At 64.5% G+C, this 25,171-nt stretch overlaps 1 protein-coding gene across 9 annotated transcripts in view; it reads left to right on the top strand.

Annotated features, from left to right (window-relative positions):
• The window catches only part of LOC116570637 (coiled-coil domain-containing protein 187-like), a 36,263-nt gene that overhangs the window by 7,807 nt on the left and 3,285 nt on the right, over positions 1–25,171 (top strand). For 3 of the 9 annotated variants that reach the window (XM_032307979.1, XM_032307983.1, XM_032307977.1), the window contains 18 exons: positions 362–1,638; positions 1,883–1,977; positions 3,970–4,529; positions 4,934–5,045; positions 7,856–7,968; positions 12,055–12,119; positions 12,363–12,476; positions 13,435–13,568; positions 13,679–13,770; positions 16,179–16,264; positions 17,053–17,243; positions 18,173–18,260; positions 19,461–19,607; positions 20,496–20,632; positions 22,977–23,140; positions 23,547–23,680; positions 23,938–24,134; positions 24,673–24,749. In XM_032307979.1, coding sequence (XP_032163870.1) covers positions 362–1,638; positions 1,883–1,977; positions 3,970–4,529; positions 4,934–5,045; positions 7,856–7,968; positions 12,055–12,119; positions 12,363–12,476; positions 13,435–13,568; positions 13,679–13,770; positions 16,179–16,264; positions 17,053–17,243; positions 18,173–18,260; positions 19,461–19,607; positions 20,496–20,632; positions 22,977–23,140; positions 23,547–23,680; positions 23,938–24,134; positions 24,673–24,749 — 3,783 coding nt within the window. The other 6 variants (XM_032307982.1, XM_032307978.1, XM_032307981.1 and 3 more) reach the window with 6 other exon arrangements.

The following is a 25,171-nucleotide window of genomic DNA, read 5'->3' as shown; positions in this document are numbered from 1 at the left end:
CACCATCAGGACTTGGAGAAATCCTTATCTTTAAAAGCCAAGGAAAGGCTCCCAGGAGGCAGGCCCCAGCCATCTAGTGTTTCCACCATAGAGAGTGCAGGATAAGAGCGTCAGTGGTTCCTCTAGCAAACATACCAACCCCCACTCATGCTGTTTCCGCCAAGTCTAGAGTGGGTGTCTCTGTACCGGGTGCTGGGCAGAGTCTCGAGTCACCCCCATGCAGCACCTGAGCCCACGATGCGTGTGAGGGCCTAGGGGCGAGCTCCCTGGGAGCAGGGCGGAGAGTGCCTGGGCGGGGAGCTCGCTCTGCTCCTTCTGGGGCCCCACAGCTCCGGACACCTGTGACCACCTGTCTTTGCAGGAGATAGCAGGAAAGTCGGAGCGGCCGAGAGCTCCCCCGTCTGCCCCCGGATGCCCAGCCCAGCCTCTGTCTGCCATGACCCGCCACTGTCCACCAACACACCGCACCTGGCTTCTTGTGATCAGCCTATGACCATCCAAAATGCTTTGACTATCCTTAGAGACCTCCGCCAGCAGATCCAGGCCGGGCTGGAGCTGGCCCGGCATCGCCACCCCACCGGAGGGCTAGAGCTAGGACAGTCAAACCTGTGGCTGCAGGACCCAGCAGGGAGGAGGCAGTGGGGCCCCTGGGGCACCCCAGATGTACGGGGCTCCTTCTCGAAGAGTCCTCAAGCAGGGACGAAAGGGAGGCGCTCCTCCCAAGACCGTGCCAGCAGCTTCCCCACTGGGAATTGCTGGAGCACCCTAGCTGGGCGGGAGTCCTATCCCCAGCGGACTGGAGCGGCCCAAGGGCGGAACCCCTCCTTCCAGAAGCCCGGGGATCCCCCCGAGAAGCTGACCTCTTTGCCTCAACGGCCCTGGAGCGCCTTGGCCGGGCAGGCCTCCAGGACACAGCGGACTGGAGCGGCCCAAGGGCGGAACCCCTCTTTCCAGAAGCCCGGGGATCCCCCCGAGAAGCTGACCTCTTTGCCTCAACGGCCCTGGAGCGCCTTGGCCGGGCAGGCCTCCAGGACACAGCGGACCGGAGCAGCCCAAGGACGGAACCCCTCCTTCCAGAGGCCCGGGGGCCCCCCTGAGAGCCTGACCTCCTTGCCCCAACAGCCCGGGAGCGCCTCAGTCGGGCTGGCTTCCAGGTCCCAGCGGACCTGGGCCACTTATGCAGACTGGAAGACCCCTGCCCGAACACCCTGGAGCCCTTGTGGCCCACGGTCCTGGAGCACCTCCTTCCCACAAGGCACCAGCACCCTGGGCAAGGCCAGAGGCTCGCACCCGCCGCCCTCGGAGATGGAGCACAGCTGGCTGAGGCCCACCGGGGGTGGACCTGGGAGAGAGAAGGAGGGGCGGGTGCCGCCGCCCTGCCCGAAGCCCCGGGGGGCCCTGGGCCACCCCTATAGTGCCGAGGCGCTGCGGGAGTTCATGCGCCAGAAAACTCAGGCCCGGCGGCGGCAGGCCTTGGAGGAGAAGGCCTCGGCCGTGCGCGCCCTGGAGCTGAGGAACCAGCGGCTGCAGGACGTGTACAGGAAGCAGAGGGAGGCCGTCCTCGGCAAGGCTGTCCCTATGGTCTCCCAGACGACCCCCGGCATTGTGACCTTCTTCCCACACTGTGCACAGTCCACGGTAGGTGCTGGGGGCGGTGGGGGTGTGGGGCTGGCCAGCTCAGCCTCCGGGTTCCCAGCAGACCCAGAGGCTGCCTCCCCAGGCCATGGAGGGGAGGGACCCACTGCCTCTGCCCTGGAGGGGGAGCCCCCACGGGGTCCAGCCTGAGCGCCTCCAGAGGTCAGGGCTCGTGTGGGGCTGAGACACAGGGTCTTGGGGTCTTCCGGCCTGGCCAGGGCTCTGACTGTGCTCCCTTCTGCTCTAGGGCCTGGAAGCTCCCGGGAGCCTGGGGTCGCCTGTGCTGGAATGGAGCAAGGTGACCTCTGGCATGGTGCTGGGGGACCAGGAGGCCCCGGGCAGGTGGGTAGATGGGCTGCCGTGGCTGGGTGGGGCTCCCTCTGCCCAGAGCCGATGATCATGGGGGTTACTGGATCTCACGGCCCATTCACGGTGCACGAGGCAGGGGCATCGAGCCACCCCCCCGTGTTGGGGGACCACGCCCTCTCCCTGCTCACAGAACATCTCAGCACCCCACCTGAAAGCAAACCTCATGCCCAACAGCTGCTGCCCCCACCGCCTGGCTGTGTTCCGCCTCCGTGGACGCATCTGTGGGGGCGGCTCCCAGGAACGGGGTCCCGCAGCACCTGGTCGTTGGGGTCTGGCTTCTTCCTTGGAGCATGTCTTCTGGGTTCACCTGCTGTAGTGCGCCGTGGGCCTTCGTTCCTTCTCTACGGCCAAATAAGATTCCGGACGCGACCTGCTGCACAGGCGTGGCCGTGGGCCGGCTGGTGGGCGTTTGGGCCGCCTCCCCCTTTCGGCGGCAGCAAATGAGTTGTTGGGATGCCCGTCTTGTGTCATGCTGCAGACCTGGGAATGACCTCGCCGGGCCTCTCCGGGGGGGTCTGCGTTCCATTCCTGGGGGGCTGGCCGGCGGCGTTCCTCACGGGCCGCGCCATTCGGCACCCGCACCCCCAGCAGGGGGTCCCCGCTTCCTCTGTGTTCCGCCGGCCTCCTTCTCTGTGTTTTCCCTTCCGTTTTTGCTTTGTTTTCACTGTGCGTGCTTTGTTTTTTTAAGACTGTATTTATTCGAGAGAGAGAGAGAGAGAGCAAGAACAGGGGAGGGGGCGGGGGGTGGAGCGCGCTGAGCAGGGAAACGGAGACAAGACTCGATCCCAGAGCTCGGGATCATGATCTGAGCCGAAGGCAGACGCCCAAACGAAGGAGCCCCAGGCGCCCCGACTATTGTGTTTGCTAACGGAGCCGGGCAGTTGTTCCGAAGGCCCCTCCCTGGGCAGCCTCTGGAGGGGTCAGGAGTCCGTCCCCCATGTTGCTCAGGGCACCCCTGCAGGGCCCCGGTCCACAGAGCAGCCCAGGCGGCTGCGTGGTTTTTACCTGTTTAAACTTGATGTCTGGTCGGTGCAGCTCAGTGAGCGCTTACAGGCTCCTGCCCCCGGACCTGAGCGACCCGCACCCACAGGCAGCCCCTTCCTCTGCAGACAGGCCAGCAGGGGGGCTCCTGGCCGCGCTGACCTGATGCCCCCCCCGGGGTCCTCCCCGGCAGGCAAGGCTGTGGACCCTTCGTCTTCCTCCTTGTGTTCTTTTTTCCCTCCACATTTTAGGGAAATTGTAGGGAAATACACGTAACGGGGATTCACCATCTTCACTGCTTTTACGTGCACAGTCTGGGGGCATCGGCGCACTCACACTGCTGGGCGCTGTCCCCGCCGTCCGTCCCCAGGACACGGCTGTCTGCCGACACCGGACTCTGTCCCGTGAAGCCCTGTCCGCAGCCGCCAGCACCCCCCTCCCCTCCCTGCATCTGTGGGCTGACTCCTCTGGGCCCTCCTGGGAGCGGATCCTTCGGGGTCGGTCCCTCTGTGCCCCGTAGACCTCGCTGGGGACCACGTCCTCCTCGTTCATCTGCGGTGTGGCTGGTGTCGGGATTCCTTCCTTTTTACGGAAAAGTGATGTTTTTGTTATTGTTGAGTTGTAGGCGTTCCTCATACATGTGGGCATTGACCTTATGAGATATGGGGCTTGTGACAACGCTCCCCTCCCGGGCGCCGCGGTCTTGGCTGCCGTTTGTCCGCGCGCACAGCTGCGCGTCCGAGACTCTTTGCTTCATCTGTTTCTTCCCTCGTCGCCCAGGCTTTCAGTGTGAAACCCCAGAACTCGGTCTTTCTCAGCCCTGTGCGGCCGGCTCTTGTCTAGAGACCCCGTAGCCACACCTCCGGCCGCAGAGAGTCACTGTCATCAGACGCGCTCCTTCCCAGAAGCTGTGCCAGGCTCACCCCTGCACGCCTGTGCTCCAGCGCGCCGCGGCCTGACTCTCCGCACCCTCTCTCCCTGCAGCTTCTGCCTGTGTTTGAACAGAGCCTTGAACCGCTCGGAGACTCTAGAGATGGGCGGCCCCCGGGACGGCTGGGACGGTGCCCCCATGCTGACGTCCTCCCGCTCCTCCCCGGGCCCCCTGAAGCTCCAGGACCTGACCACCCGCCCCCCGCGCCCAGGCATGTGCATCTACCTGGACCCTGAGGAGAGCGAGCGCCTGGGCACCCTGGGGCCCCTGCATTTCCGCTATAAGCAGGCCCGGCTGCAGGCACTGGAGACCATGGCCAATGTCCTGAAGCAGCGGATCGACATCCTCACGGCCAAGCTGCACAGGCCGGAGACACCAGATGCTCTCAGGGACCCTGTGTCAGACCCCAGCACTGTGCCCGCCGCCCGCGTCTGCTCGGGGGCCCTGGTGCCCGATGGGAGCAGAGGGGGCCCCTGGGACCGGGATGACGAGCCGGCCAGGACGCTGGTCCCTCCCACCTGCTTCCTGGACCAAAGGCCGCTGCCGTGGAGCCCCGACTGGGAGAGGCGGCAGAGCGTGAGCCCGAGAGGCCACCACTACAGGGAGCCCCAAGGTAGAGCCGCTGCCCGGGCCACGAGCGGCCCCCCAGCCCCACCAAAGGCCAAGGGGACCCCACTTTCTCCCTGCCCCTCAGCTTCCTCTCCCTAAAAGGGAGAGAATGATGACGATACCATAGCAGATGTCCGGGCCGCCTGGGGGGCCGCTGGGGACAGTCCTGGCAGAGCCCAGACATGCGCTGAGCTTTCCATCAGCTACAGACCCTGTCAACACCTTGGCCCTGGTGGGAGAAGGGGTGAGACCTGGCCCCGAGGCTTATGTGCCTGCCACCTCCCTGCCTTGCCTCCGAAGAGGGGCGAGAAAGTGGACACAGCCCTCCAGGCTCCTCCTGTGCTGGGGGTGGGTGTGACCCTCCCTCCATCCCCACTGCCCCCCCAGCGGCTCCTTCCTGTCTGCCAGTTGCTGGTGTCCATCTCCCCAAAGGTTTCACTGAGGACGGGCGTTTGGAGCTGGATAACAGGCTGGCAAGAAACACGGCTTCCTTCCAGACACTCGGCCCCTTCATCGGGAGGTGAGCCTGCACGTCCCCCACACGCCCCCACACCACGGGCTGCTGGCAGGGCACAGCAGGTGCACAGGGGTGCACGGGGGTCTGGGTGCAGCCGGGCTGCTGGGGGGGGACCCAGCTCCTGACCCGACCATGAGAAGCCCCCACACCAAGGTCAGGCCCCGCCGGTTCTGGCGCTGGCCACACGGTGGCTCAGGGACGCCACTCTGGCTGGGCTGTGGGCAGTGGGCTCCCGACCCCAGCCGGACACTGCTGGCCGCACATTCCTGGGCCCCATGTCCCATGTCTAAGTGCTCAGGACCACCCACCCACGGACTCTGCACCTTCCTGTGGCTTTCCTCCCCAGCACAGCCTGAGGCCTTTGGGGATCCCGTGGTGGAACAGAACACTTGCTGCCAGCAGGGGGCAGCATTGGGCTGGGCGTCAGGTTCTCCACCACCAGCACCCCAGCCCCAGTGGAGAGGTCAGGGAGGGGAGAATCCCCAGAGGCTGCCCTGGGGCCTGAGCTCCAGGCCGACACCCCACATCTGCACGTCCCCCTGCTGCACGGCGGGCAGAGGGCCCAGCTGCTCACACCGCGGGGGGTTCCCACCCAGGAGCCCCCCCCCAACCCGGGCGCTGCATCCTCCCCATCCCCCACCCCGTACCCCTGGCCCCGACCATGCTGTGCAGGGTCCTGCCCTGGATCGTCCAGCAGCCTTCCTGGGCAGGGGTCAGGGCACAGGGACTTGCGGGGCCCTCAGCGTGTCCAGAACAGCTGCCTGGCCTGTCCCTTGCCGTCGGCTGCTCATAGCTCTGTGGCCTCTGGTCTCCTCCCTCACTGCCTGGGTCCGAGGATGAAGGTCAAAGCCTCCTTGTTCAGCTTGTGGCCTTCCCTCTGCTGCCCCAGGCTGGTGCCCCCAACTTCTCCAGACCCAGGGCCTGGCCCGTCCTACTGCCTCTCAGGCCAGCTGTTGAGTTGGGGTGAGGCCACGCCCCACCCCGTCCCTTTCCTGCTGGGACCACGGGGCTCTGTCCGCAGCATGGCACGGTGAGGATGCCAGCGCCCGCTCTCCAAGGGCCCGTCCACCCCAGCGTCTCTGGAAGGAAGTGTGGGGGAGGGCGCGCCCCGGCTGTGTGCGGCCCCCCACAGGCCTTCCTGCACCTTGGGACTGTGCTGTCAGAGCCCTGTGAGATGTGTCCTCATTCCCACTTTATGGACAGCAACACTGAGGCCCAGAGAGACCCAGTGACATGGCCAGGATCCCACAGCTCATGGGAGGCTGGACCCCAGCACCCACGGTTCTCCCACTGCGCCCATTCCCGAGTCTGGACTCACACTGGGCCCTGAGAGCTTGTCAGACATGCAGAGTCCCTGGCCCACCCTGTCCCCACTCTCTGGCCCTCCTGAACCTGGTACACGAGTCCTGCAAGGGATCGTCTGAGAACCCCTGTCCTGGGAAGTCTAGGTCCGAGGTCACCGAGGCCCGCGGGCCCCGGGCTGTCTGAGGGTAAAGCCGCATGGGCAGTCAGCCATGGTCAGCCCCAGGCTCATCAACACGCAGCAGGGCTGGGTCATGTCCCCAGAGGCAGGGACTATGTGGCCGGCAAAGCCCATGTGTTTGCTGTGTGTCCCTTTATGGGGCGTGTCTGCCAACCCTAGCTGGTCAGCCGATGGCCTCATGGGCATCCCCTTCAAGGAGAGCCGCTGGGTAGCCCTGCAGGGACGTGTCCCCTCCTGTCCCCTCATGGTCACATGCTCCTGCAGCAGCCCCTGCCCCTTCCTGGTCTTCCTGGATTCAGCCCCCTGCTCTTCCCATCGCCTCCCCTGGGCTGCTCCCTCTTGCCAGGAGCCTCTTCCCAGCCGCCTCCCCTGCAAGGCCATGGGCTGCAGGGGCAGGGGCCATGGGAGGAGGGCCTTGCCCGCCACCCCCACCCATCTCCAGCGGTCCCGAGTCGCTGTGTGCCTGGGGGAGAAACAGGACGTGAGGCAGGGCTGTGTGTACGGCAGATGCCGGCGCCCTGTTCCCACGGTCATTTTGGGACACAGCGGCTCTCCTGGCCTACCGCTTTCTCCGGAAAGGCCCCCCTCACGCCTCCCTCCTAATCCTGTTAGTGACATGTGCTGGCCAGGCTCAGGGCAGGGGGTGAGGGTGGCCTGCGCGGGGGCCGGTCTCCGAGTCCAGCCGGCCCGGTGTGACCCCTGTGTCCTCGGACACCTGGCTGGCTCAGGCTCCCTCCGTGGGATGCGGCAGCATTTCGGGCCATGAGCAGAGAGTGGTGAGGGTTAGGGCTAGTGTGTCTGCCGTGCTCTGCTCTGGGCCTGGAGGACAATACCCCTGCAGATGGTAGAAGGGACAAGAGACGAAGAACATGCCCTGTGCCCCTCATCCCCCGAGTGGCTGTCTCCCCACGAAGGGCGTGGCATGGGAGCAGACCCAGAGCAGGCCCGGGCTTCCAGGCGGAGGGCACTCCGGTCCCGCACAGTGCCTAGCAGTGACAGTGGAAGCCGGGCCTCAGCTGTCTGAGCTCCCGAGGGTTACTGGTCCCCGGAGTCCCAGTGCCCCCTGCTGCTTCTCACAGATGACACCCCCCCCGCCTGGGGGACACTGCTGGCTCAGCACCTAAGGGTGTCACCTGCTCACTGATGCCCTCCCATTCCTCTGGTCACAGGCCCATTCCCCTTAGGCTTCAGCTCTGGACACAGCGGGTCTGAGAGCTGCTTTGTTTAGGCCGAGGGAACCCGGGTCACTGCCCCCCAGGCCCCCAGCTGCCTCGTACCATGTGGGTGTTCCCTCCCGACTCTACTCATGTGCGTGTCTGTGTGCCCCCAGCTCCCTTGGGGTGCCAGCCGTGCTGGACCCCACCTGTGGCTCCCTGCAGCTGGAGGACGTGTCGGCGGCCAGAGGGGCAGGCTTGCTCACGCCCTGGACCGTGCGAGGCTGCGGTAAGGGCGAGCCCGCGGACAGGCCCTGGGCTGGCTGGTCGGGTGGCCGGGGAGGTCCGCCGGGGACCCCCTCCACTGCCTGATGCTCTGGTGCGTTCCTATGGGTTAGAGAGATCCTTTTCTACGTGGAGAGCGTCCACGCATCAGTATTAAAGTTTTCTGGAGGCTTTCGGGACACAGCTGCGTGCCGTGTGCTCTTGCCACGCTTCTGTCGTGACCAACACCTGCTTCATCGAGGGTCCACTAAGGGCCCCGCTCCCGGGCCGCCTCCTCTGAGCATCTGCGGGCCCAGGTTTCTCTGCCTTTCCTTTTGCTTCTGGAGGGTGTTGTCCTGGGTTTCAGGAGACTGGCTGGGGACCACGGGGCTGGTGCAGAGCCGGGGTGCAGGGGTGCGTGGGACAGTGCCCTGCCTGGAGTGCTGAGTGGCCTGGGTGGGCTGGGGGGGTGCTCCTGGCACAGCGGCTGGGGCCGCATGTAGAAAGCAGCCTGTTGTGGGAGGAGGGGTCCTGCCATTCCCGTCTCGTGGTCAGTCTCCCCCACCTCCCTTGCCCGGGGGACTCCCAGCCTGTGGGGTTGGCGTTGGGGAGCGTCACGCCTGGCCCTCCGTCTCCCCATCTCCTGAGGCCCCAGGAGCCTTCGCAGCCTTCTAATTCACTTGTTTGTTCCTCCCTCTGCTCTTCCAACTTGTGCCCACTGAGCACCTGCTGTGCCCGACGCCAGCCGGTGATCTGGCCCTGCCCTGGAGGCACCTGCTTTTAGTGGGGCTGGGCATCGGGAGATGCTCGAGTGAGGGCACACAGCATGTCAGATTCTGAGCGATAAGTGACAAGGATGAGTGACTGGCTTCCCGGCAGAGATTTCCACCCTGTTTCCAGTCCTAGAAAGTGTGGCCCAGAGAGGGGCAGTGAGGGGCCCAGGGACACCCAGGGAGGAGCCGGGATTAGGGCTTGGACGCAGGTGTCCACACACTGCCCACCCTTGCTGCCCGTCTGGAAGGTTGGCTGAGCGGGGGGTCGGGTAATGGTGGCTGGCTGTTGTGAGAGTCAAGGTGATTCCTAGTGGCCTGGGGATGACTGCTTCCTGGCCAAGATCCTGCAAGGGGGTGAGGCTCTGGCCTTCCCTCCAGGGGGGGCAGCCTGCTTCTTCGCCCCCAGCCCCGTCCACCACGCCCGCAGGGCCATGCAGCAGGAGTGGCTTCTTCCTCTTGGGAGGGGCATCCACGGTGGGGGCCACGGTCCCCAGAGACCCCCTGAGAGGCCCCGGCAGGAGTGAGCTCTACAGTCCCTGCACCGAGGTTGGGGTGAGGACCCAGGAGGCTCTGGCTTCGGTGGCTTCAGGGGACAGTGGGGCCGGCCCCCGGGCCTGACCGCACCTCCACACCTAGGCCCTGGCTGCCAGGAACCTGGCGCAGCTGTGTGTTCCTGAAAGCTAGGGGAGCACAGGTGGCCCTTTCTCTCAACCGTCATATGGGGTGACGAGAAGCTCAGAGTCGAGCAGAAAGCCCGTGACCCTGAGGACAACCACTGCGGGGCTCTGAACTTCCACTGCTGCTGGTTAGCAGTGCCCTGTCACTCCGGCCCTTCTGAGGGCACCTGGCACACATGCACCCCCCGACTCGCGCTCCCTGCGCGGTATCTGCCTTCGTGGGGGGTCAACATCAGCGGGGGGCAGGCAGCCCTGCCTTGAGCCATGGGGAGGAGCATGAGAGCAGAGAAGGGGACCCTCTCCGCATCCCAGTGGGAAAACCATCCGGCACCGGCTGCAAGGACACCCACCACCGAGGTGTGAGCTTCCCCACGGACTCATTCGGGGGCAGTGGTCAGGGGCTCGCCTGGGCTCCAGGGCAAGGACAGGCCTTCCTTCAGAGCAGCCCCTCTCCGCAGGTGCTCCTCCACTAGGCGAGGGGCCAGGCTGAGTTAGACGGCCCCATGCCACCTGCCATGGGGCCTCGGGGTCCCCAGGGCTCCCACCCACACCTGCCGTGCTTCCAGAAAAAGGAGACGGGCAGAGCTGTTCCTGCTCTGGGACACATCCGTGAGCAGCCTTCCGGGAGCCTCGGAGTCTGGTCTGGGAGGAGCTGTCGGCCAGGGGCCCTGGCAGCTTCCACCAGCGGAACCTGAGGCCCGGTGTCAGGCTGTCCAGAAAAGCCTGCTCCTCTCCCTGGCCCCACCTCCAGACTGCCTCTCCAGGAGGCAGGGAGCAGGATGGAAGACAGGTGGAGGCTCACCCCAGCTTCTCGCTCCCTCCACGTCGCTCCTTACACTGACCGTGGGGCAGGGCCTGTCTCTGTGCACAGACTGAAATTCTCCCGCAGGATCTCTTTACCCTGAGGCTACAGGCTGCCCCCAAGACTCACTTGAAATCTGAGCTGCCTGCATCTGGAGTGGCTGAGAGCAGGATCTCAGGTAGCCAGAGACCAAGCAGCGAGCACACCAGAGCGCATGTGCCCGGCTTGCGTGCGACACCTCCTCCAGGAAGCCTCCCAGACGACACTTGGGCTGCGCCAGGTCCTACCGCTCCCTCAGTCAGAGCTTGTGGGCCGTGAACACTTGACGGTCTGAGACCACGTTATCTGGTGGAACCCTCTGGAAGGAGGAGATTGTTCTAGATTCTGAGAGATCCAGTATGGTGGCCATCAGGCACATTGGCTGTCTAGCTGGGATACGGGGCCAGTGTGGCCGAAGCATGGCATGTTGGGTTTTAGTTCCTTTTCACTTAAGTGTAAATGGCACGTGTGGTGGCCAGTGGCCCGGGCCGGAGACCAGGAGACGTCAGCTCCTGGGGCAGTGATGCTCCCTCTCGGGGCATGGTGTCCTGTCAGCTCCCTTCCAGCTTCGGGCCTGATTCCCTGAGCCGAGCCTCACAAGTGGGGACACGCTTGTCATGACACACCTGCTGTGGGGACAACCCGCTTTCTCCCAGGTCACGGCTGAGAGCTCAGGGCCACGGAGCCCGTGTCTGCCTGGTGACCAGGAGGCGCTGACGCGGTGTGGCCCTCCCTGGAACTGTGAGCCTGCTGGGTGCCTGCAGGATGGCCGGGCCTGGGGGTCCCGAGCACCTTCTCTGCCTCCAGCTTCTCCCAGTGGCCACAAAAAAAAAGCAAGAGAGGATATTTCCTTCTTGAGGGAACTTGAGCTCAAAAGAGACTTCAAGCCGTTCTCCCCAGTGGGTCTCCGTTCCCCGTGGAGGCCAGCAGGGAGGGAAGGGGGACCCCACGCTCAGCACACGTTAGATGGCCTGAGCCCCTGCTTCTCCCCTGCTTTGTGCTTCAGAGTTTTCTCAGAGCTGTGCAAATGCCCTGGGGCTGGTTTCACTGCAGTCCACAGCCCCTCCATCCATGGAAAGCTGGGCCACTCTGCTCTCTCTGGAGCAGGAGAACAGTCTGGGGGGCGACTTTCTCTCTGTACCCTGGCCAGTGATGGCAATGGTCATCCAAGAGGCACCAGGAGAGCCTAAGCCCTGGGAGTGAGCCCGCACGCCCTCCTCTGCCCGCTCCCACCAGGCACAGGCCCAGAAGACAGAAGATGGGCTGAGGAGGGAACAGCGGCCACCCCTCTGACCATGGAGTCGCCCTAGAGTCAGCCAGCCACCCAGGAGCCAGGAGCACCAACGGTGTGCAGAGCCCGAGCCGAAGTCCCCCACTGCCCTTAGGGACTGTCACCCTGGCCGGGGAGGTGGAGGTTCCCGTGCTCATTCTCCAGAGCAAGCCCAGACATCTCAGGGACGCCTGGGGACCGACAAGCTGAGGCTCGGTCATCTCGCTGCCCGGGAGGCGGCGTGTTCCCGCCGAGGGGCTGAAGGGCTGGCAATGTGTTCCAGGTTCCCCAGGGCAGGCGGGATGAGCCAAGGTCTGTGTGCGTGGCTCCCGCTGTCTGCGGACTCGGGCATGCCTCCCGGGAGAGTGTGGCCGAGGTTCAGGCGGCAGGAGCCCCAAGCAGAGGCGGAGTCGTCTCAGCAGCCGGCGGCCTCCCCCTGCCCCTGGCTGCAGGGGCAGTCCCCGGGGGTCGTGCTGGGAGTCGGGCGCCTGCCCTCCTGCGGGCCTAGGGCAGAGGCCGCTCAGCTGCCCCTTCTCTGTGGCTCCCGCAGGTCAGCGCTCCAGGCACCTTGCCAACATCCCCTGGAAGTCCCTGAGCTCCCTCAAGTCCCTGCAGGTGTGTCCTGCCCCCACCCTGTCGGACTGATGACAGCTGCGTCCCCCGGGAGGCCCGCCTGGGTGGGGCTGGGAGTTACTCTCGTCCCCCTGAGGCTGAGCAGAGAGGCTGAGTGGGGGGCTTCTGGGGGCATCCCTCAGGGAAGTGTGGCACCACCTCCCGCTGGGGCTTAGGGCTTGGGGGCAGCCATGGGGGCAGCACTGTGGGGCCCCCCAGGAATCGAGGCTCGGGCCCTCCCTGCAGCTGGACCAGGAGAAGCCGGAGCAGGGGCTGGCGCTTCTGCGGCAGCGGGCGGAGCTGGAGGTCTGGGAGACGCAGAAAGCCCTGGACCAGCTGCTCTTCAAGCACCAGTTGGAGGTGAGCTGGCCCGTGGGCTCGAGGGGTCTCCACGGGCATGGCCCACTCCCTGCCACAGAGCAGTGCCACCCCGCCTGCCCCCACCCCAAGCCCGGGGCCCCCCCAGATGGATTCGGCTCTGGGGCTGCATGCAGGCCACCTGCCCTTGTGGAAGGGTGAGCAGGGGAGGGTGTGGCCGCAGTGTCACCTAAACCACGGGCCCACGATGCCCGGAGGAGGACAGCACGGCTGCCTGCCAGCGGCCAGCTCCGTGGGCCACACACAGACGCTCAGTTTAAAGCAGACACAGGACGTTTCGGCCCACGACTAACCCAGGGGCTCCTGGCTGAGGGCACTGATGACTGCCTGAGCCGCTGTCTTGGGCGTGTTGGCACCCACTGCTGAGGGCCTTGGGAGCTGAAGACGTGTGCAGGACACACAGCCCTGGCAGGTCTTCCGGGAGGGCCAGGGGCCCCACATCTCCAAACCACCTCTGCCCAGCCCCCAGCGTGTGCTGGTCCGGGTGGTACAGATGCCCCCCACCCCCCGCCCTGGGAGTGACATCTGGGATCTCCTTGGATGTGACCAACCTTCTCTGTGGCTTTGGTTGGGGACTATTGGGATGTACTCACAGTGCAGTTGGGGAGGCGTTCCCAGGAGGGTACCTGAGCCCGGGGGACTGTGTGCAACCACATACACGCATGTTCCTGTGTGTGCCGGTACCATACACACGCGCCCCCGGGTTCCAGCGCTCTCCTCTGGCTGCAGCTGGGGCACAGGGCTGTGGCTCCCCGGCTGTCTGAACCCCAGCTCTGGCCTTACTCTGTGTCCGCTCGGCCCCTGCCGCCTTCCCCCAGCCTGCCACGTCCAGCCCTGTCTGGAGGGAAGGGGCTGCTTATCAGCCCCACGTGGAGGACAGATGAAGGAGGCCTCTGAGGTCGGAGCCTCCGCGACACACTCTGCCTTCCTATTCTTGCAGCGTCTGATGGAGAAACACCCCCCCCAGGCCAGGCCAGACCCGGCTTTGGCTTCTGCTTCGGAGCAGGAACGGCCACAGGTGTGTCGAGTCCTGGAGCCCACAACCTCTCCGAGCACCGAGACCGCCAGTCCCAGGTGGGGCCCCGGGTGGAGCTGGCCACAGTCTCCCGGCGTAGCAGAGGCCGGGCCGGCCGGGTGAAAGGGGCGCAGGCGGCTGGTACCATCTCCAGCACTTTCCCCTACAGATCACAACCAGCCAGGGGCAGAGACGCTGCCACATCCTCCCAGGGTCCCCAGGAAGGACAGCAGAGACAGGAGGACAAGTCCACTTCTGCAGGTGAGAGTCCTCGAAACATGCACGCAGCAGGTGCCTGACCCCGTGCCTGGGGCAGGCAGAGCCCCCGCCCGAGGGCTCTCCCGGGGCTTCCCCTTCCCTTTCCCGGCCGACACCTGCCTTACACAGTTCAGGACCTCCACGAGTCTCCTTTATTGTTGGAAACACTCTGTCCCCTCTGAAGGTGACTGCACACTCCCATTTCCCATGCTGGCTCTGGCTGGTGTAGATGGGATTCTGTCTCTGGCTTCACTCTGCCTGGACATCCGTTCGCATGAACGGTGCCGGTGACACAGTCCTTTTGTTTTCATAAAGCCTAAGGACAAACTCCTTTCATCTTTGCCCAACGTAGACGTCCAGGTGGATGTTCTTCCTCTCAGCTGACACGCTGCCCGGTCCTCCAGTTGCCGTGTTGGCAACGAGAAAGCTGGGGTCCGGCTTTCTGGGGTCAGGCTCTTCTCCCACGCAGGAGGCGCCTTTCATCTCGGTCTGCCTCTCCCGCTTTCTCTTCGTTACGGGCTATGACGGGTTCGGGTGAAGCTTCTCTGTCTCTTGTGCTCGGGCCGTGTTGTGAACTTGTACCTGCAGGAGTGCTGTACTCGGTTTGTGCCGGACTGTCCGGCCGCACGCACTCCTGTGTCCTCACCTCGCCTCCACTCACCTGGCCGTTTTACCACCTTCGGTTCTTTCTGCGTGCTTGCTTTTTTCTTTTTTCCTTCTGTGTTTCCTTCCGGAGAGTTCCGACTGCTGTGCCTTCAAGTTCCTCCCTCCTTTCCTCTGCGGGGTCCGATCTGTCACTAATCCCACTCCGCGTCTTTTTCTTCTCATGCATTTGGGCTTCGTCTCTAAAAGTTCCATCTGGACACTTTTTTATATCCCTGATTCTACTTGACTCTTTGAACATAGGGAATGCAGTTATAAATGCTTCTAAAGTCCTCCTCCGGCTCATTCTACCCTCGAGTTCCGTCTCAGCCGACAGAGCACTCTCGTCATGGGCCGTGCTTTCTTGCTCCTTCACATGCCTGCTGGACACTTCGCATTTTACCCTGTTGGGAGCTACAGTTGTGTGCTGCCACACACGGTTGTGAGCTTTGTTCTGGAATGCAGTCCCTTGGACGCAGTCAGATCCTTCCAGGTGTTGCCCTGATAATTGCCAGGAGGCTGTGAGGCAGGGCTCGGTCTGCGACCAAGGCAGAACCTTCTGTGAACTCTGCCCTAAGACCCCTGGATCATGAGGTTCTCCAGTCTGGCTAGTGGAGACACGTGCGATCTAGGCCTTCTGCTCCTTCCCGTGCTTCTCTCCCCAGCATGGGTAACCTCCTCATATGGTTCCCACCGAAGGCTCGTGGGAAACACTCCAAATCTCCAGGTTCTCCCTCTGTGGCTCTCTCCTCTCTGGTCCTCCTTCTGTGAGTTTTAGCTGCCTGGGTCTCTCCAGATTTCCAGCTCTATCTCCTCTCCTCTCGAGGTCCACAAGGCTCTGCCTCAGTTTCCCCTCCGTACACTGCAGCCTAGAAACATTCTCAAGGCAGTAAGCTGCAACAATCAGGGGTCTCACCCATTGTCTGTCTCTCAGGGATCACTCGTGCTTTTTTTTTTTTTTTTTTAAATTATTTATTTATTTGACAGACAGAGATCACAAGTAGGCAGAGAGGCAGGCGGGGGGTGGGTGGGTGGGAGCAGGCTCCCCGCCGAGCAGAGAGCCCTATGTGGGGCTTGATCCCAGGACCCTGAGATCATGACCTGAGCCAAAGGCAGAGGCTCAACCCTCTGAGCCACCCAGGCGCCCCTCACTCGTGCTTTATTGCCTGATGTCCGGTGTCTGGAAAATTGTTCTTTCGTATGTGTGTGTGAACATTTATGTATGTGTACTTGCATATACATATGTCACTTTTTTGTTTTATTGCATTTTGAAGTTATATTTAGTGGGACGATAAATCACAATCCAATCCCTTTTGCTCTCTTGGTGGGAAACACAAGTCCTCAAACGAACATTTTAAAACTATAGAGTCCTTTCTGCATCCCAGCCAGCACCGAGGGACAGCTAGCAGTGCTTGGCGGTAAGAGCCGCTCAGGCTCAGATTTGGGCTCTGTCACCCCACCTGCTTGGTGCTGGACCTCAGACGGGTCACACTCTGTCCTGGGGCCTCAGTCTCTCCCTCTGTGAAACTGAAGCTGCAGAACTAAGTCCTCCCTGAGGCCCCTCTACCTTGGGTCTGGTCTTTTGTACATCAGTGGGTTCACATACAACCTCACGTTGGGACAGAGATGGTTAAATTCTCCTGGTGTGAAGCTGTGTGTGTGTGGGGGGGTACTAAACTACCCCAGATATCCTACTTGAGAGGCCCTCCTGGAGAAAAGGGCCCTGGAACCCCTGCATGACCCAAACACGGTGTGCTTTCTGTCCTCAGAGCCCAGACAGGAAGTGAGAGCAGACCAAGCTCCCTACCAGCGGCCCTGGGCCAGGCTGGACCCTCGGGTCAGCCCCACCCACCAGGTATAGGGAGCCTTGTGCTGGGGAGGGGTTCAGGGGAGGCACTGGCAGCAGCGGGGGAGGAGCAGAGGTGGGGAGGGAGAAGCAGGCTCCCTGCTGAGCAAGGAGCCCCATGTGGGGCTGGACCCCAGGATGCTGGGATCACGATCCCAGCCAAGGGCAGACACTTCACTGAGCCCCCCCAGGAGCCCCTGGCAGCAGCTTTTTGACTCAGATACTCCTGCTGACTGCCTGGAGCCATTAGGCACTGAGGCCCACCTCGCCTAGAGCCTGCACCCAGGGTGTCTCCTCTGCAGATTCTGGGCTGGGGGAGGCAGTCCCCAGCACCAGCGTCACCCACCCTTCCAACTGACATCCACCCAGGCCCCGTCCTCGTGCCTGAGGCGGTAGGTGAGAGCAGGCATTTTGACAAAGTGCTTCAGGCAGGGCTGGTCCCCACCTTTCAGGCCGCACATTTCAGGGCAAGTGGCCCAGTCTTTCCCTGACCCTCTTGGGCACAAAGAGTGCTCAGCCTGGATCAGGGCTGGGGAGGAGCCCCAGATGATAAGTACCCCGCCCTGCCCTTGGGCGCTCACAGTTGGGAAGGGGGTACTCCGCCTCTGGAAAGGAGGCACGAAAGGGCGCCCGGGGTTGTGGGGGTGGGGGTGGGGTTGAGGGTTGGTGGCAGTTGGGAGGAGTAAGGGGGCAGTCCGGGAGGGCTTCTTGGAAGCGGTACCCTCCCCTGGGCGGGGCAACGCTCCCACCCAGCGAGGCTGGTCCCGGAGTGGCCTGCTCGGTCTGCCCCACCACAGTGGAGCCTGGCGGGGCCCGGAAAAGCCAACATCGCGGGAAGCCCCGGCCACTTCACGCTCCAGATGCTCGAGCTGAGCCTGCGGGAGGAGGAGCTGCGGGCGCAGCACCAGACCGCGCTGCTGCGCCTGCGCGAGAAAGCGCTGGAGGAAAGGATGCGCGCTGAGCTGGCCTGGTTGGAGCAGCAGCGAGGGTGAGCGCATGCGCAGTCCCTCCCCCACCGCTCGGGCCCGCCTCCCGACGCCGGGCCCCGCCCCCCCGCGCGGGCCCCGCCCCCGAGCCGCGGGCCTGACCGCGTGGCTGGGGTGCAGACTGCGCGGGTCCCAGTCGTGAGGGTGTTCGCGGGAGGTTAGCGAAGCCCGTGAGGCGCCGGGAACAAACGCCCGAACCCGCCTGCGGTGCCGCCTCCCCCGGGAGCCGCGGCCGGTCCTGCCGTCTAGCCGAGCGGCGCTCCCGGCTGCTGACGGCGTTCGGACGCGCGCCCCGGCCCGAGAACCTTCCCGCGCCCCCCTACGCCGCCGCCCGCAGGGGCGCGCCCGGCTCCGCACACCCCTGCAGCCGGCGGCCGGGCCTCGAGCCGCCTCCCGCCGTGCGCCCTCACCCCGAGCTGGCAGGGAGACGCCTGCAGAGTAGATGCCTGCGGGTGGGCCGTGTCCGTGAGGACGGATGCCCTGAATCCGCTGTCCGCTGGCCAGGCCATATCCCTGACGACGGACGCCCCAATGCCGCCGTCCCTCAGGACGGACGCACCAATACCGACGCATGTTCCCGCGTTGGCTTCCAAAAAGTACACCCCAGTGAAGGGCTTCCCAGGCTGTGGTTCCACGACGTGCCCCTCCCCAAAGGACCCTCTGGGCGGCGGGAGCTCCAGGGTGCAAAGCATTGCCCTCCCTGCATCCGTCAGGCCCGAAAGTGGTCCTGAAGCGTAGGTGGGAAGAGTGACAGCCTGGGCTGGGCCCCCAGGTCCCCTGGGTTCCCCCAGCCCGTCAGAGCCATGGGCAGGGGCCATCCCGGGTCCACCTGGCTGGCCAGGGCTGGCCGTGTCTGCAGTTTTCCACATGCGCTTGCTGGATGCGAGGTGGGCAGCGCGAGGTGGGCAGCGGGTCCTGCCTCCTCCCCCAGGTGTCTGGGCCGCGAGGGGAACACCACGGTGCTGGCAGTCTTGGCAGAGAGGCAGAAGCAGGCCCTCAGCAGCCTTGAGCAGGAGCAGGTAAGGGCCAGCTCAGCCCCCCGGGGGGGGGTGGGCAGCCGGCACCGACTCGGTCCTGCCACCCTCCAGGCTGGCTCGTGAGTGCTCTGCACCACCCTGTGATAGTTCCCTGCCATCAGCGCCCTCCCGGGGAGCTCTGGACCCTGTGGTGTGAGGACAGTGTCCAGGGCCCAGGGGGGCAGCGTGGCCTTAGTCCTGCCCCCTGGGGCCTCCTGGAGCCTCGCCAATGGGAGAATGACAGCCGTGTCTGCTGCAGGGGCGACAGGGGCCTTAGCACGGCCAGCACTACCCACGGGGTATTGTGCACGACTGCAGAGGGGCTCACTAGCTGCTCCGAGCCCAGTGTCCCGGGGCCACTCTGTGGTGGGACCAGTCTTAGCCCCCCTTAGACGGATGGAGAAACTGAGGCTCAGTGTAGGGGGCTTGCCTTGCTCAGGGACCCACAGGGGGCAGTGAGGGGTGATGTAGGTTGACAGAAACCCTCCCCCCAGATAGCCTGTAAGGACCAGAATTCCAGGCAGAGGGGCCAACGGGAGGAGACCTAAACAGATAAATGCAGGGCATAGATACCATGACCGTGAGCTGTGAAGGCAGCTTAGAAGGGGCTTGAGTTATGACGTGGCAATGCAGTGGTGAACCAGGCAGTCTGAGCCGCTGACCACTGGGGCTTGAGCAAGGGACCCAGCTCTTGGGAACCTTGAGAAGGGGGACATAGCTCTTCTAACCTATAAAAGCTGCCACCACCTGGGGAGGGTGCGCGAAGACCAAGCAGGTGCTCTGGGCAAGGTGGCTCTGCTGAACGGCATCCCTCCAGAGGCAAAGCAGGGACCAGAGGACACCTGCGGACGGTTTAATGAAGGGACAGGTCCAGGGGGTGGGGGCAGGGCCCAGAACCTGGAGAGAGGGAGGGCTATGTGGGGGAGGGCAGAAGTGCAGCCAGCCTGTCCCGACCCACGTTGGGGGGGTCCAGGGAACAACACCCTACCTTCCCTCCCGCCTCCTGCCAAGCCTCCTGTTGGCCAAACCCAAGGGTGGCCAACATGCTGAGCAGGATGAGGAACGCACCTGGAGCGGCTCAGGGAAGGCCCCTCTGGAGCCGGGATGCCCCCCAGACTCCCCCTTCCCCGCTCATCACTCTAATCCTGTGGGTCTCTCTCTGTGCATCTGGGGTTTTGCCGACTTCTCCTCTGGCTGGTTCAGAGAGCAATCCGATGCCTGCAGAACGCTCACCGGTTCTCGCACGAGGAGAGGAAGCTGCTTCTGCAGCACCAGAGGGACATCCTGTCCCTGCGGACGGCTGTGGCACAGCTGCAGCAGGAGCTCAAGGCCCAGACCAGGCTGCCTCAGGTGGGCGCACTCCCCAGGCTGGAGACCTGTCACCTGCCACCCGGTTGCTCTGTGGGACAGTGCAGGAGCCCTGTCAATACGCCTCAACCCAGAGCAGGGAGGGCCTGGGAGAGGTCTAATGGGAGGGCAGGAGGCAGTCGCCTCCTGCGGGGACCAAGGAGGTTTCCCGGATACCACAGTCCTGGTCGGTCTCTCCAGGGGGATCCAGACCCCCCACACACACACCATAGTAGGGGTCAGGGGTGGGGGTGAGAAGCCCAGTGGGAAGGAGGGGGTTAGACTAGAGCTGGGGATGGGGCTGGGGCTGGTGGCGGCTGAGGCAAGAAGGAAGGGTGGCCTGGGCTCCTAGGGGGACAGCCCCTTGGGGAATGCCAAGCAGCAAAGGTGTCCTTGCTCCAACTCCCCGTCCCCACCAGCTGTCGCATGGAGGGGGTCATGTGGACACTGAATGGGGCGGCCGTCCCCAGCCTCAGCGTATCCTCGGTTGAGATGGGGATGCTGACACGGCCTCCCCTGGCGGGGTGAGCATGGAAAGAACTGGGTTCTGCGGGGTGAGCAGCAGGTGGTGTGTGCCCTGCCCTAGGCTGGCCTGCAGGACAGGTGACCCGGAACTGCCCATTGCCAGAGCGTGGCCTTGAGTTTGGGTACGGTGACCCGGGGCAGCCTCGGAATCCAGCCCCAGGCCTTATGTCTGCATCTGCTGGGGGGCAGTTAGTTCCGACGCAGGCTGCTGGGAGGTTAGAGCCGCCTGTCTCCGCCGGCCAGAGCACCAGCTTCCGCGCCGCAGCCCGGGCAGCCAGCGGCCTCCGCACATGCAGCCTGCCCCCTGCATTGCCTGAGCAGGTGACACAAGTGTGTTTCTCACCGCTCTCTGGTGCTGTTTCTCAGAGGTCTGGCCCCGAATTCAAGACCGCTCAGGTGGAGGGGCCAGCACAGGGCAATCTGTGCCCGTCAACACCACGTGGGCCTGGTGACCCCACCAGCACCAGCCCCCGGAGAAGCTCCAAGAGCCCACGCGCCCAACAGTGAGTTGTCAGCGGCACTCCTGGTCTCCGTGCTCACCATTAAAGCCTTTCCTGTGCCGAGTGGCCCCAGTGCTCATGGCTGCTGGGCCCTGCATGTCTCAGCCCTGCTGGTGGGGAGGGGGCAGCCCTGGGGACCCCGAGGGGACCCTGCTCCAGCTGACCGGCCCATGGGGATGTGGGCAGAGGCCAGCGTGGCCCTGGGGTCCAGTGGGAGGAACACAGCAGAGGAGCACAGCACTGGCTCACTCCTAGCTGGGCTGCTGGCTAGAGTGTGGCCCTGGGGTGCCCTCCCTTCTCTGAGCCCGGCTCCTCTGGGAAAGGGGACAGGGCTGCCACCATCCCTTGGCTATGTGGGGTGCAGGGAGACAAAACAACTAGACAGGCTTTGCTGGGGGGCAGCAGGTGGCCCCTGTGTGCCCCCCCCACCAGCAGCCAAGAGCCTCCTTGGAGGCTGGCTCGGGGCTTTGCTACCAGCTGTGACGGCTGGGCCTTCTCTCACAGGCCTGGCCACGTGGCTGCTGGCCTCATTTTGCCACAACAGGGCCTCTCCTGGCCGATGAGAGGGGCGCTGCCTTGCGAGGGTCGAGGGGGAGTCCGACGACCAGAGCCCTGACCCAGAGCCCTGTGGGAGAGAGCGAGCTGCTTTTCCCATCACGACTGTCCTACATCCCTTCTCTTCTGCCTTAATCAAATGAACCCAGGGCTGTCGGCCCACCCGCCAGACTCTAATCCCAGCAAGCTGGGGGAGAGGACACAGGAGGCAGCCCCTACCGTGGGAAGGCCTCGCCGCCCCCACCAGGAGCGGCCTTCACAGGGACCCCCGCCTGCCTGCGGGAGCACCAGCGCCTCCAGCGGCCCTCTGACCACGTGGCAGGACCCTTTGCCTGCCTCCTTCGCACAAGGCGGTCTTGGCCCACTGAGCTGCCCGACCACAAGCCCCGCGTGCCTTCCCCGTGAGAGGACTTTGCAAGTAAATCTCAGCGTGGACTGATCTACCCTTCACGTTGCCTTCGATGGCCAGGCCCAGGGATCTCGGAAGACGCTTCCAGACCCACTGCACCCTCTCGGTCCCAGGGAGCCCGGTTGGGAAGGCTGGGTGGGCGGGGCCGCGTGCAAGGCTGTGGGTCGGCCTGGGTACTGCGGGAACCAGCCGTCCTCCGAGGGGGCGAGGCCTCGCTTGATTTCTCCTGACACCAGCGAGGCACAGGTCACGGTCGGAAAGTTAGGGAACAGAGAAGCTGTGTACACAGAAGGAAAAATCTCAAATTTCTCATAACCACTCCCTTCCTCACTGAGAGAGACCTTTGATTTTTTGCGGGAGGTCAGAGAACAGGAACTTCTCTCTGCTCCAGCAAGAGGAGCTCAGTGGAGCTGGGGCTGGGTGAGGGCCCAGGTGCACCCTTGAGCTAGGGCCCCCGGGGCCACTCCCTGCGCTGCTAAGCCCCACACCGCCCTCCCTACCCCCCCCCCCCCCCCCCCCGCCCTGGCTCCTGGCCTGAGACCCATTCCAGATTATTTAGCCGGTCCTGTCCCCTAGGCAGTGCTGAGGGCTGGGTGATGGGCTCGGGCGCAGCCCCCTTGCTCTGTGCTCAGCGTTCTTGCTCCTGGGGCCGGGCAGGGGCCTGCGTCTGGGACACCCCAGAGGGGACAGCTGCCTCCCAGGCCTTGTCCCAGAGAAGTCAGAGCTCCAGTCCCTGAGCGGTCCCCTCCTTCAAGGCCCAAGATTACAGGCTTTAGGATGGCCCTGGGACCCCACTCCCTGTTCACGCCCCGATGTGGGTGTGACCCCACTGCGGGGAGACGCTGGGCAGGGGAGGGCAGCAAGCTGTTCCTGGTGGTAGTGTGCGCCTTGGGAGAGAGGGTGGAGAAACAAGGCAGGCCGAGCCTGAGAGAGAGGCAGCTGTGGCCCAGCCGGGCTCCCCACCAGCACTGACCTTCGCACCAGGCCCTTGCCCCCGGCCGCCTCCTTGAGGCTGCGACCATGGGGGAAGGGGGCTCTTGATGTCCGTCCATGTGTCCCGAGCACGGAAGCAGGTCTGGATGTGTGGCATCTGGGCCTCCCAGAGCGCAGGGGAGCCCAGTGGCCGGTCCCTCCCATTACGCCGCAGAACCATGCCTATGCCGTTAGCCCCCAGCCACGGCCCCATCTGGGGGCAACGGCCTGGTGGGCAGGGCCCAGGCCCTGTCTTCCCTCACCCGTGTGCTGACCACTCAGCCACTGTCCACAACTGCGCCCTGGACACATGCCGTCCTGCTTGTGGAGTGTCCCAGTCAGGACTTGTTGCCTGGGGAGGGCACAGCCCTGACAAGCAGTCACAGACCCTCTGCACTCACTGCCTTGTAGCCTTCCCACTGGGCAGGAGGACAGGACACACCCCGAGGCCACTTCAGCTGCGGACACTCACCGACCGCCTCCAAGGCCTGTGTGGGGAGAGGACATGCCTGTGGCCAGCGGCTGGCCTGATGCTGGGGGCCGGCTGGTAGAGAGCCAGATCCCTGTGGACCAAGGTAACCAGATAAGGCAGCAGCAGCCGAGGACGGACAATCACTCTGTCCGGGGGCCCTGGCCACCTGGGGCAGCACCAGGCTTGTGATCAGACAGACCTGCATCCTGGCCAGCCTTGCCCGAGCTGTGCGACAGGGCCGTCCCCCATCGCTCCGTCCATGTCTGGGTGCAGGGGGCCTGCTGGCGGGAGGGTCCCCTGCACACACATCCACCAGCATTTGCAGGCAGGGGGGTGGGTGAGGGGTGCTCCTCCCTGTCCTCAGTCTCCCCCTCTGTAGGACAGGAGGCCAGGTCAAGGGTGGGCCCATTTTCTGAGACTGTTCCACGTGGCTTCAGAATTCCTGGACATTGTGCCGTCCACACCCTGCGTTCCGCGCCCATCAGTGCTCACGGTCCCTGTGCTCACAGGAGACCCCCCGCCCAACCCCCGCCCTTTGTCGTCCATGGAGAGGACGCAGCCTCTGATGGAACGCCGTGGGCAGAAACTCCAGGGCCAGCACTCCCTGGGCGGAAGGAGTCCGCGCAGCTCCCCGGAAGCCAGCGTGAGTCGAGGCTTGGCCCTGCACCCTCTGTGGGCAGAGTGGGGGTCTGGCCTTGCTTGGTCAGGCTCTACTGTGTGGCTTTGGATGGGACGGGTCACCCTGTCCACCAGGTGAGGGCGTGGATGTTTGGGACCCGTTTGGCCCTTCCCAGGTGGATTCGTCCATTGAGGGGGTGTTTGGAGCCCGGGGTGGGGTATCTGGCAAGTGGGGGTCTCCAGGGCCGTCTTTAAGGGGACGGTCTTTGTTCATTACCATAGTCACAGGAATGTGCTGGGGGTTATCCACCGCTGAGGGGCCAGGACCCAGTGCCCTGGGGCGGTCTCTCTCCAACATGCTCCCAGCAGGTGGTTGAAGGCAGCCTAAGCCCAGCAGAGTCAGAACCAGAGCTGGATTTTGCCGACAGCCCCAAGGAGGAGCCCCACCAGATGGAAAGCCAGGCGTCAGGGGGACAGAGGTGTGCACTTTGGAGGGCTGCCTGGGGCCGGCGGGACTCTCGGGCAGGAGTCGGGACCTGGGGCATGGAGATGCCTGTCCTCTCCTCCAGAGAACCGCATTCCCTCCGGGCACCCCTCGTCCTGGCCTGGGCCCCCTGAGTACCCCCAGCCCTCCCCATGCTGTCCGGAGCCTGACCCCCTCTGTGGAAACAAAGATGTCCGCTGGGGAATCAGCCCCAGGTCCGGTGGTAGGGGCGGTAGGAGGGGCCCTTCTGGGGAACACGTGCCTCTGAGCTGCTCAGATGGCAACACCCCCAGAGACCTGATGCTGCAGGCAGGGACAGGCCAGAACCCGCAAACACAGGGCCCCTTTCCCCCACCCAGGGAGTCCTGTGCCCTGGCGGTCCCTTCCTATTGGGGCAGATGCCTGGCAGGCCGGCCGTCAAGCTCACGGGGTAGTTGAAGGTCCCGCAGAGGCCCTGAGCCTTGAGGAGGAGGCTGAGGGGATGGGACCCTCTCCGGGGAGCCCCCGGGACACCCCCAAAAATGTGCCTGCAGGATGGAGACCTGTTGGCAGGAGGACCCCCACGACCCCTTCTCTCGGCCGGAAGCTGGCCCGTGGACTGCTGCTCCAGGTGACCCCCCCCCCACAAAGGCCCCACTCTGCACAAGGGACAAGGAATTCCCACTTAAGGGTCATCCAAGACCAGCTTCTCGGTCAGAGTCAGGTTTCTCCCAGAGCCCCACCGGGAAGCCCTGCCCGCCCCCACCCTCCCGACACGGGCCCTTGCGGGGCAGGTGAGGGAGACTCCTGTCCAGAGCGTCTGGGCCTCAAGGAAGCCAGCCAGTGTGGGTGCAGCCTCCCTGTCTAGCACACAGCAGCTCCCAGGCCAGACCCGCCCAGACGTGACTCCCTCCCCTGCGGGCAGGTGGAGAGTGGGGGCTCAGCCACGCGGGCGCTGTGGACATTTCTTCTGCCTGTCAGGGCGTTTCTGGTTTTGGGCCACTGGCTTGGGGCCTGTGGCTTGTGGGCTGCAGCCCGTCCGTGCCCCGCAGG

Source organism: Mustela erminea, chromosome 12 (assembly GCF_009829155.1).
Source record: "Mustela erminea isolate mMusErm1 chromosome 12, mMusErm1.Pri, whole genome shotgun sequence".
NCBI classification, from domain to species: Eukaryota; Metazoa; Chordata; class Mammalia; order Carnivora; family Mustelidae; genus Mustela; species Mustela erminea.
Note: the sequence above shows the minus strand (reverse complement) of the source record. Positions and strands in the feature narration are given on the sequence as shown.